This window comes from Oratosquilla oratoria, chromosome 31 (assembly GCF_046742065.1).
Source record: "Oratosquilla oratoria isolate Oo_2021 chromosome 31, ASM4674206v1, whole genome shotgun sequence".
Lineage (NCBI taxonomy): Eukaryota > Metazoa > Arthropoda > Malacostraca > Stomatopoda > Squillidae > Oratosquilla > Oratosquilla oratoria.
Window position 1 is genome coordinate 35,635,163 of NC_134807.1, and position 12,500 is coordinate 35,647,662.

The 12,500-nt window shown below is 40.2% G+C and overlaps 1 protein-coding gene across 1 annotated transcript in view; it reads left to right on the forward strand.

The window, feature by feature from the left end:
- LOC143041518 (uncharacterized) overlaps positions 1-12,500 on the forward strand; it is a 168,567-nt gene that overhangs the window by 29,499 nt on the left and 126,568 nt on the right. Inside the window, exon 4 of the mRNA XM_076213484.1 lies at positions 11,677-11,879. Coding sequence (XP_076069599.1) covers positions 11,677-11,879 — 203 coding nt within the window. The remainder of the gene's footprint in view (positions 1-11,676; positions 11,880-12,500) is intronic.

Consider the following 12,500-nt stretch of genomic DNA (forward strand, 5'->3'; position numbering starts at 1 on the left):
AATAAACAATTTCTAGGTGAAAGGAATTTTTTGGTGTGTGGTAATTATTATTGAGAATATTAGTGCTTACCTCGGTTTGGGAACTTTCCCTCGAGGTGTTGTTTTCTTTCGATTCAGGAGCCTACCATAAAACTTCGAACCACGCCTATCGTAACTTTGAATAAGATACGATTAAACTCCCCTCCCTTTTATTTATTAAATCAATGAAGGGTGGGGGAATATCAGAATTTTTTTTTGGTGGAAGGTAAGTTGAGAGTGGAGGATAGATGGAGAAAGAGGAAAAGGACAAAAGGTAGGGTGGTGCTTAGAGTGAACTCTTTAAATGAAAAGGAAACGGAGGAGTACAAGAAGAAACTGAAGGAGGAGTGGGAGGGAGTGAAGGATAGAGTAGAGCTAGGAGTGGAGGAGGAATGGGGATGGTTCAAGGAGTGCAAAGATGGTGTGTGGAACAAGAAGGACAGGAGGAAATAGAAGGAAGGGTAGTGAATGGTGGGATGAGGAAACAAAGAAGATTGTAGAAGAGAAGAAGCGAGCTTTCACAGACTGGTTACAAAATAGGACGAGGGAGTCATATGAGAGGTACAAAGAAAAGAAAAGAGAAGTAAAGCAAAAGGTAAAGGAGGCAAAGAGGTGAGCAGATGTGAAATGGGATAAGAGTATGACAGAAAATTTTGAAAGTAGTAAAAAGATGTTTTGGAAAGAAATTAAGAGAGGAAGAGGAGGCGAATCAAGTAGAGAAGAAAAGGTAAAAGGTGCAGATGGAGAGATGATAATGGAGGAGAAGGCAGTAAGGGGAGGATGGGCAGAATATTTTAGGGAGTTGCTAAATGTGAAGGAGGACAGGGAAGGAAAGATAGCTACAGTTGGAAATGCTAAATAAATGACCGTGATGAGTGAGGAAAATGGAGAAGAAATAAGGAAGGATGAAGTGAAGGCAGTTGTTGAGATTATGAAAGCAGGTGAGGCACCTGATCTGGATGGATGCCATGCAGAATGTCTAAAAAAAAAAAAGGAGGAACAGTGACGGTGGACTGGCTGGTGAGGTTATCTAATGTTTGCTGGAGAGAGGGTAAAGTGCCGGAGGACTGGAGGAGTGCCTGTATAGTTCTACTTTACAAGGGAAAAGGGGAAAAGTGTGAATGTAGTAGTTTCAGAAGGATTAGCTTGTTAAGTGTAGTTGGGAAGGCTTATGGGAGGATCTTGATTGAGAGGATTAGGAGAAGAACAGAGGAGTAATTGGTGAGAAACAGTGGGGATTTAGGACAGGTAGAGGTTGTGTAGATCAGATCTTTGTGGTAAGACAGATATGTGAGAAAGCTATAGGAAAGGGGAAGGATGTTTTTTGGGCTTTCATGGATCTGGAAAAGGCTTACGACAGGGTAGACAGGAAGGCACTGTGGGAGATTTTGCGAATATACAGGATAGGAAGAAAGCTTGTAGGAGCTGTCAAGAGTTTTTATGAGAGTAGTAGAGCTTGTATCAGGATTAGAAATGGAGAGAGTGAGTGGTTCGAGGTAAAAGTGGGACTTCGTCAGGGATGTGTTATGTCGCCCTGGCTGTTCAAGTTGTACATGGATAGGGTAGTGCGAGAGGTAAATGCAAGGGTGGTGGTTCAGGGATTGGAGATGGTTAAAGAAAATAGAGAAAAGTGGGAGGTGAGCCAGTTGTTGTTTGCGGACGATACTGCGATTGTAGCAGGATCGGAGGAGGGATTGAGGAAATTGGTGACAGAGTTTGGGAGAGTGTGTGATAGAAGAAAGCTAAAGATAAATGTGGGTAAAAGTAAGTTGATGTGATGCTCAAGGGGTGAAAGTGGCAGTAGACTGGAAGTGACCATTAAGGGAGAGCGACTGGAGGAAGTGGATAGTTTTCGATACTTGGGTGCAAATGTGGCAGAAAAAGGTTGAGTGGAGGTGGAGGTAGAATGTAGATTGAGAGAAACAAGTGGATCATAAAGTGTAATGAGAAATAGACATTTGGGAATGGATGCTAAGAGGAGACTGTATAAAGGAGTGATTGTGCCAACAGCACTGTATGGGGCAGAAACATGGAGCATAAGAGAAGAAGAGAGAAGGAGTTTGAATGTGTTTGAGATGAGGTGTCTGAGAAGTATGATGGGGGTTACTAGGCTAGATAGTGTGAGAAATGAGGAGGTGAGGAGGAGAACAGGGGTGGAAAGGGAGTTGGGAGATAGGGTTGATGAAAGAGTATTAGGATGGTTTGGACACATGAAAAGAATGAGTAAAGAAAGACTAGTAAAAGAGGTATGGAAGGTAGATGTGGAGGGAGTGAACATGATGGGACGTCCTAGGATGAGGTTGGATGGTTGGAGTGAAGGGGGCTTTGGGGAAGAGGGGAATGTCTGTTGAGGAAGGACGGGAGAGGACAGAAGACAGGGGTGAATGGAGAATGGTTGTATATGGATGATGCTGTGATGCATGAGGTGGAATGGGCGGGGGGATGGGGGATGAGGTAGTATGTGTGAGCAAAATTTGACGCAGCCCGAAAGGATTTCTCCCCGTCCTCTCCTTTTATGCATGGGGGGACGGAGAGGGGGTCGCCGATTTAATGAAACGGCCTTGCTGTGGATGTGCTGTGTCTTGCGACACTGCTTCTGACCCAGGGCAGTGGACAAGGTGCAGGGATGACCCGTCACCCAGGAGGTGCTAACATAAGAGGGAGGGTGGAGGGGTGTGGAGTGTATTCAGGGATGGAATGGGTGGGAGCGATTTTATGCCTTTTTCTTTTTGGCTACCCCCCTTGTAAGGAGGAAAAAGCCTTGGTATATGTATGTATGTATGAAGTAATTTTGGCTTGATAAATTGGGAAACTTTGTGACATTATTCAAAGTAAAAGTTAACCCGTGGCTTCAAGCTTTTTTCGAACACGTAAGAGTCCCGCCGAATATGGCCACTATCGGCGGGTCAAAGAACAGATTACCCAGAGCTTTGGTTCCTGACAGACTACTCTTAAAATCAAGGGCAAGGGACTTTTTTACGTCTTCACGCCAGAAGCCTTCAAGTTCAACTTTATTTCAGACCCACTAGTCTGAGAACTCTACCAAGTAAGTTCTCAGACTTCCTAATGAATTGTTAAACCGTAATTACCATAGGTTTAATTTTCCCAGACTAAGGTTTAATTCTCTCAGACTAACGTAAATTTTCTCTAATTTGAGAATTTGATATTTAATACTTGAATTTAACCTAATTTCCTTATACATTCGATTTCGACTTTAACTTAATTCCCACTTATGTCGTAAGCTACAATCTAGAGCTTTATTATTTAAAGTTATGATAGGTGGTTACGAAAACCGGTTTCCTGTTGTTCTTTCGTACCGAGTTTGTTCAGATTTTGGTCATTTCCTCTTTTGAGGAACTTATTTCTCTTTGATGGAAAGTCACGGGGGGGGGGGGGGCGCTATTATTCCCATGTACCTTATGAAGTTTATCGAATTGTTCTTTTGAACTTGGGGGTCTCTATTGTTTATAATCGTGGTTTCCCTTGTCTTTTCTACTCTTTTCAGTTAATTTTTTTTTATTTATATATTATATTATCTTGATGAAATTTCTCTAAGATCTGAGGTTTCCAAGTTGAAGGACCTAGAAAGTTACATTAGGTCTGTAGACTCCAAACTACAAGACCTTAAGGGGATTGGAGTTGACTTTACTAAGGCTGGAAGCAAGGGCCTCCTTTTGATCAGTAAATTAATTTTAGATAAATTACCTAAATTTTTCTTAATTGAATTGTGTCGGGTGATTGATTCAAATTACCCCAATTTTAATCAGCTTAAAATTTTTATCAATCTGTTTTAGTTAGACTTAAAGTGGGATCTGATGACCTCAGTGTCAAACCCAAACGAAGTGATACTACCAGCTCCCTTGCCTTCAAGGAAAATTCCTTAAAAAACCTGTTGATTCTAGCAAGGGAGTTAGTCACTCCTTTAAGGTCAATCCAGATTCCATTAAGAAGTCTATTTACAGATGTAGATTTTGCCCCGCTTCTGACCATGAAAGTTCAAAATGTTCTTCCTATGTTTCCCTTGAACACAGGAAAGCTAGAGCTGTTCAATTAGACTGTGTAACCGATGTTTGAATCATGGACATGGCTCTTTGGAATGCCCCGGGCTAAACGCCTTCTCTGAAGGTTTTAGGCATCATTGGAAATGACGTTCTTCAAAACTTTCAACAGTTTTCTTTACAGAGAGCCCCCTTATATGGTAGCCCGTCTTGTAAGGTTATTAAACTTGCTGAAGGTTTCATTTCTTACGGGACCGGGGTTCACTATATCCTTCCTAGTGAGAAACCTTTCTACATATGAAGAATGATAAAGGAGGTTTCTGAAATGCCATCTAATGAAGTATTAGATTTTGATAACTTCAAATATGAGGAGAAACCTTTGAGGATAAATCCCGAATCGGATCTTGGAGTCGATTCGTTAAATTGTATTGGGAAATGCTATAGAGATTCTCTTATTTTCTATCATTCTTCTTTCAAGGCCAATGGAATTTCTCTAAAGAAACCTGAGAAGGAAACTTCCTTTACTCAGTCTAAAAAGGCTGTTAAATACTTTCCTACCAAAAGTTTAGGCACGGATAAGTTACTTGTTAATTTCTGTTTAGAACCTGTAAGTTTACAATTTGATCCTTTGCAGGAAGTCTTTGTTAACTCTCATGTAGAGTATGGTCTTGATCATTTTTATTCTTAAGAATCCATTGACATTAAAAAAGAACAAACTCATGATATTTATGCTTTGGAAGTTGATCAATTTAAACAGTCCATTTCCTTCGAGGATGGACACAATTATGTAAAGATCCCGTGGAAAAAGGATTTGGTGGAGCTTGTTCTCTCAAATCTAAAGATTGCCTTGGCAGTGGCATAAAGGGTCTATGACAAGCTTGAGTAAAGGGGCCTTAGGGAGGAATATGAAGCTGTGTTTGACCAGAAAGAGGCCTTGGGTATTATTGGACCAGTTACTAAAAGAGTCCCTGGACAAATTTCTATACCCCATAGACATGTGCTCAAGAATGATGAACTTGCCACCTCAAAAATAAGGACTGTTTTCAATTGCTCTCTTAAAATAGGAAAAGCTCCCTCCTTAAATGAAGCTGCATTCCCGGGAGTTGATTTGATGAATGACCTCCTTTCTCTTTTGTTGTACTTCAGAACCAACAATTATGTAATTTTGGCTGATGTTATGAAAGCCTTCTTGGAGATCCGTTTGAAGGATGAGGGTGATCGTAATAGGTTCTATTTCTTTAGGAGGATTAACAACCAATATATTCCTTACAGATATAATACTATCATTTTTGGTTTCATCTGCTCTCCCTTCATACTGAATTTTATAATACAACATCATCTTTCCAGGCAGCCTGACACTCTAACTACCTCCTTAATTAAAGATAAATCCTATGTAGACAATCTGGTCTACACTACTAATGAATTTCGTTCCCTCCCTGCTATGGTCGAGAGGATTAATGAGATCATGCTCAGTGGAGGTTTACCTCTCAGGGAGTGGACATGCGACCAGACTTCTGTTCTTCAAGTTCTTGAACAAGAAGTCAGTTGCAATAAAGAGGCAAAGTTGTTGGGATATATTCATAACAAGAATTATGATACCTTGAGAATCAAGGATTTTTCCCTTAACAAATAGGCCTCGACCAAAAGGCAAGTTTTGTCTTCTTTGGATTCTATATTTGATCCATTAGGTTTTTTCTCCTGTGTTGTTACAAGGAAAAATTCTCATTAGAGAGATGTGCCAAAAAATGGTAGATTGGGATTGGCGATTGGATAGCGAGTTGCTTGCAAGATGGAAGAAGTTATGTGAAAACTTTAGGGAGGTTAATGACTTATCCTTTAAAAGGAAAACTTTCTGTTCTGAATCTCCCATTAAATTATTTATTTTTGCTGATGCTTCTAGGGAAGCCTATGGATGTGCCATCTATGTAGGGCAAGAAAGAAGAGAGTTAAGGGAGTCTAATGGCCCTTCTCTATTTGCCAAGGTCAAGGTGGCTCCTATTAAACAAAGAACATTACCTTCTTTGGAACTTATGGCAGCTTTACTATCAATAAGATACCTCAAAACTATTTTTGAGGAAGGACTGATGTCTGCCCCACTGGTTGAATCTGTGGTAATCCTTGTTGATAGTCAAGTTACCCTTTCTTGGATCCTGACCAACAAAGTTCCAAAGAAGTATGTATTTGTTAATAATAGATTGAAGGAAATTTCCAATCTTTTGGAAATTTTCAAGGCCAAATATACTCCTATTTCTTTTATCTATGTTCCTTCTGAACATAATATGGCTGATTTCGTAACTAAAACTTGCAGTACTAAGGTGTTCAAGAAAAAATTCAATTCGTGGGTTCATGGACCAGAATGATTGTTGTTGCTACCTCATACTTGGCCGAAGGGTCACTTGGGATGTATTCCCTCCAGCATCAAGGGAGACATTGTCAATACGGCTGTTGTGCAAGTTGACACTCCTTCTCTAATTGATGTTATAAGGTTTTCTTCTTACAGCAAACTTTTGCATCACACTTCTTTGATTTCTAAGGCTGTCTTTTTGTTTAAGAAGTCTAATGCTGACCCAGTTAAGGCAGCTTCTAATTATTTGATGGGAACAATGCAAAGGGATTCCTTCCCTGCTGAATTGACTTATTCATAGAACTCCAATACCAATGACATACCTCCTTTAGTAAGTCAAATGAACTTGTTCTTGGAGAAGAATGGTTTGATATGGTCCAAGGTTAGAATTGAGAAGAACATTGACCTCAAATATGATGTTGTCAACCCCCCCCCCCCTTTTTTTTTTGGGTCAAAATCTCATCACTTGACTAAACTTTTGATATTCTTTACTCATTGCCAAGTTATGCACATGGGACCGCAAGCTATACTTAATTTCCTTCGCATGCATGGATTCTGGATCTTTATAGACAAGCTGTTTTTAACATTTTGAAGGGTTGTATAGTTTGTAAGAAATATAATTCCCGTGCGGTTAATTATCCTTCTCCTTCCTCTTTACCTGCCTCTAGAGTGAATCTAAGTGTGCCCTTTGCCCATACTGGTGTGGATTACACGGGGCATTTATGGGTTAGAGACAGGAATGGAGATAAGGTAAAAGCTTATATTTTGATATTTACTTGTTTCAATACTAGAGCTGTCCATTTGGAAGTTGTGGATTCTATGTCCACTCCTGAGTTCATTTTGGCTTTCGTTAGGTTTGCTAACAGATATGGAATTCCTTCAGTAGTTTATTCTGATAATGCTAAATCCTTCGTACAAGCGGGAAGTGTTATTGAACAACTTTTGTCATCTTCTGAATTTGAAGAGAAGTTTAAAACTTCCCCTGTTCAGCATAGAACCATCCCTGTTTATGCTGCATGGTATGGTGCCACTTGGGAAAGGTTAATTCAGACGGTGAAACAATGTCTCTATAAAATATTGGGTAGGTCTGTTCCTTCCCTGGCTGAGATTACCACTTTTTTATCCGATGTTAAAAAAATAAAATAAAAAATAAAATAAACATTAGACCACTTACATATCGTTAATGTGAAAACGAAGTAGATGTCATTACCCCAAATAATTTCCTTATAGGAAGGACTATTCCTTTCTTGAGGTTTGGCGATTTGGAACACGTTCCTGCATGGGAATCAGGAGAAAACTATTCTTCTCTTCTCAACTTAGTCATAGACTGTAGGGATTATCTTTATGAAAAGTTTAAGAAACGATGGCTGACAGAGTACTTGGTCAGCTTAAGGGAAAGGGATAGAGCTGCGTACCACAGTTCTAGAAGCTGGGAAAAAGGTGACATTGCTTTTTTAAACTGCCTTTTAAGACCGACCAGACCCTTCTGGCCCTTAGTTCGTGTTGTTGAGACCTTTCCTGACCATGTGACACGTATTGTCTCTGTCATTAAGCCCGATGGAAACTCTATCAAAGTCAACGTTAGACTTTTAATCCCTCTAGAGCTCCATACTGAGTTATATTCCTGTCATGAGGATGAATCCCCTGGGGATCCTATTTTTCAGGCTAGCGAGTTGGAGCCCTTCGAAGAGGCCTCTAACTTGGAGGAGGTTATTTCTTTGGAAAATGATTGTGTCGCTCCAGATCCTTCCTCTTTGACCTTCTCGTAAGACTGCACTAGCCTCTAGAGACCAAGTAAGGTCTCTAGCACTTAAAAGGTTATTGTAAATTTTCCTCGAAAGTGTTGTATTTATCAAACAATTTTTTTGTTGTTCTCGGGGAGGTTCTGGTAATTATTATTAGGAATATTAGTGCTTACCTCGGTTTGGGAGCTTTCCCTCGAAATGTTGTTTTCTTTCGATTCAGGAGCCTACCCTAAAACTTCGAATCACGCCTATCGTAACTTTAAATAAGATACGATTAAACTCCCCTCCCTTTTATTTATTTATTTATTTATTTATCAAATCTATGAAGTAATTTTGGTTTGATAAATCGGGAAACTTTGAGATATTATTTAGATTAAAAGTTAACCCGTGGTTTCAAGCTTTTTTCGAACACGTAAGAGTCCCGCCGAATACGGCCACTATCGGCGGGTCAAAGAATAGATCACCCAGAGCTCTGGTTCCTGACAGACGACTCTTAAAATCAACGGCAAGGGACTTTTTTGCGTCTTCACATCAGAAGCCTTCAAGTTCAACTTTATTTCAGACCCACTAGTCTGAGAACGCTACCAAGTAAGTTCTCAGACTTCCTAATGAATTATCAAACCGTAACTACCATAGGCGAAAACAAATTTTTAGTATTTCAAGCACGGAGTGCAGGTAGAACAAGGCAAGCACAGGAATTTGTGAAAAAAAAAAAAAAATGTGGGCTGAGGTTCGTCCCGGGCCTGAATCGGGGATTTGGGTGTTGCTTGTGGGGTGGAGGAGAAGAGCAAGAGTAGGCCAGAACACTCGTAGAACTGGGGCGAATGATCTGGACTAGGGGAGATCTAGCAGAGTCCGGCACCAGTACCTCCTGTAATGCTAGCACTTAGGTTGGAGTGGGGGGTCGAGGCGGTAATGGTTGCTAGGCAGTGAATCAGCTGGGCAGTGATCGCGAGCCGACGCAAATCCACTGGTGTCTACCCTGACAGAGTTTGCTCGCGGCTTCGTTGACTCAGTACCAGTCGGGAGGGAGTAGCCTTCTCTGGGAGGGGCGGGGGAGGTGGTTGAACGGAAACCCTTGTGTTCATACTAGCTTCCTCTATGGCATTTGATGTCGTGAAGAGTAGTAAATGCCTCAGCGTCATGTACACACTACACACTTCACAAGAGTTAATAGAATCATTCACCCTTAGTTTCGCACGTTTGAGGTTCAAAATGTTCATACTAACGAGGTTCTCACTGACAAATTGGTTGGAATCTGTTGATGGGGTGGTTATTCGGGCTACTGTTTGCGAGTATTAGATGAGAATGATCCCTTATTGCACTATGTTGTTGTAATGAAGTTTTTTCTTTCTTTTCAACACTATGCACTTGAGTGAACTAGTAATGTTCCGTGTGTGGTACCCACTATGATTACTTTTTTAGTATGGGTAAGACTATTGTCTATCGAAGCACTTGTATCCACATATAGGTCATTCTCACCGAACATCGGAATTCACATTTTTTTCTTTATTGTCTCATTAATTTCGTGGTTGGGTGACGTACCGCTACCACCAGTGAATCATTTGGGCAGATATCTATACCCATAAGACGGTTTTCTCGCCTATATTGTGCTCTTTAGATACACTTCGTAGATACCACTCGATCTACGTTTACCTACTGACTCCCGGCCCCCTAGCTAGCATCTGGTTTTCTAGCAGTAGAAATGTTGACATAGTGTTTCAGATGGGGGATTGGTAGTCTCACAATAATTCTTATCTAAATCTAATGACATGGAAGTTAGTCATTTATATATGCAATCATATATTCATGATAAGGTTGTATAGTTGTTTCTTGTAATTAGATTTGTATCCGTATTGATTTAAGTATGGAGTATGATGCGTGTGTTGGAATAAATGTTGTCTGGCCTCTGATCATCTCATGCTTTGATCACGTTAACGGAAATCCTTGGGCGTTTAAATGTATGTTTGTTCTTGTGTGTTCTGTTATGATTTTCCATGGGTGGTAGTATCCAAGGAAGGTTACACCTATGTATGCTCACAGCCTCTATTATCACCGTCTCTATTGTCACTACTGTAATTACCAGTTATGTACATGAAGCATTGGAGATCAATCCCATCTTCCCATAAAGAAAGAGGACCGTGTAATACCAACATAAAACTTCTATAATTTAGTCAACACACTATGATTTTTTCCATGATGCGATATCACATCACAACATTCTAGTGGTCAAAACTCACATATATATAAACTCTGATTTTGCATGTACATTGAACATAGCATCAGACATTACAGTGAAGTTAATCGTGCTCATAAAATATACAGTAGTTACGTCAGTACACGTGCCAGTACAACAAGTTAGTGCCCACACATATGTTGTACCCTATCACGCCCTTAGCATGAGTAGAATCCTGTGGTCGTGCTGTACCATGCCCTTGTGTGAATAAAGTCTCCTGCTTGTATTTTTTTAGGCACGCCTTGCCTGAATATGATGTGTGATATATATCATAATATGTATTTCTTAAAAATGTTAAGCATTGCACAATACCTGTCTGTTGGGGGCGTGCTTATACGTACTATCAGATGACGCCAAACCCAGAAACGCAACATAATTTGGCGGGAAAGCTTATTCTGCTTTCCCATTGATTGAAGCTGTTTAAAATACCTACTTTACATACGTTTTGTCATTCCAAAAACATAAGCTCTCACTCCCAGGCTATATAAGCCAAAGCAGAGAGCGACCCGAGAGACACACAGAATCAACATAAGAGAGTCAATAGAAAAGAGAAGCAGAGAATAAAACAGAGAAGACAAGAAAAGAATCAGACGCCCAGGCCCTATCCGAATCTATGTAGAAATTATTCTACATTCGTCGATTACGACAACTCCGCTAAGCAAGTCCTTTGGACCACAATGATTTCCCCTCTTCACGCAAAATGCACAGCCTTCGTGGTTTTCCGAATTGTTACGGTCATCTCCAAACTCCTGCTGGACTACGTACGACTCGACAGTTTCTGTTATTTCATCAACCAATATCTTACGTATTCCCGACCTCCAGAAGAATCCCGTACCAGAGGTTATCGTGCATCATAATCACCTCAAACTACCCATTTATTCCCGAGGCTGGACAATACGACTTCTAGCAACTGGTATCAAGACTCGTCTATACCGTATTCAAGACATCGTTTTTTCCACGTGTTCTTAAGTGCTGAATACAAGGACACACTAAGCTACTCTACTTGGTAATTGATTATCCATTTTTTTTATCCATGTAACATTTATTTATATTGTTTATCATTCTATGTCCATTTATGTTGTGTGTGTTTCTTAATTTCTTGTAAATAAGTCATTTTAATAAAGAAAGTTATTATCCTGCCTGAACTCTCTGTCATTCGTCCGAACTATGCATATTCTTACTTTTTTTATTGATTTTATTTTATATTTTTCTCGACTAGCCTGACCCATAGGTGGGTCATGACACACTCACTAGACTATGCCTACACCAACCATGGATATATGTATACAAATCATGGTTTCATACCCCAGTTTATGCTGTTAAACTTCTCCGCAGATTCCATGTGGACCAGGCACAGCGACAGGGATGATTATAGATCGATCTTTCACCCGCACTATATTCCAAGGGTCACCTACCGTTATTTCTACGAAGGCGAGGTGGTTACGAGGGCAGAAGTGGTAGAGGACGCAGATTCCCGCCTCGGGGTGCGCGCATTCGTCAACTTGGTGGCCAACACACCATGCGACATGAAGATCAAGGTGACGTATTGCAGTGTCCTCCTGCGGAAGAGCTTAGGCGATTCACATTACTTTCCGCTCACTTACTGTGTATTGTTTTACAGCACCTTACTATAATCTCTGCAATAGTGTGAAGGTCTGTCCTGGCTGCAAAGGTATATTCCTTTGTTTCTGGTGAGGTCTGGTCATATTATCCAGACATCTTCACTATGCAATGGTTCTTCGCTGCCTGTCCCTGTATGGTAGATTTTCCTCGTTCTGGTCAGGAATGCTCAGCAAATATGAATTTTCCCAGCAGTCCCATAACTGTCAGTAAACTCCATCTTTCAGTCTACAACATTTCTACCATCGTTGTACACAGAATTCTTTACCAAATATCTTCAATCACCGTATGAATGCCGTTTTCCCATAATTTACACTCAAAAAGATACATTTTCCATTGCTTAAGAATTTGCTGCACCTTCTTAAACTCAACTCATGTTTATTAATGAAAAAAAAACGTGTGTCGAAACAATCTTGTATTAAGATGTACGTAGAAAATGTATATGTAGAACCAGCCTTGTATTCAGATCTTCCTTGACGAGAAAACTTAGTTTATAGAATTATAAAGCTTTAGACTGTCGTATTGAATGTTGACTGAGT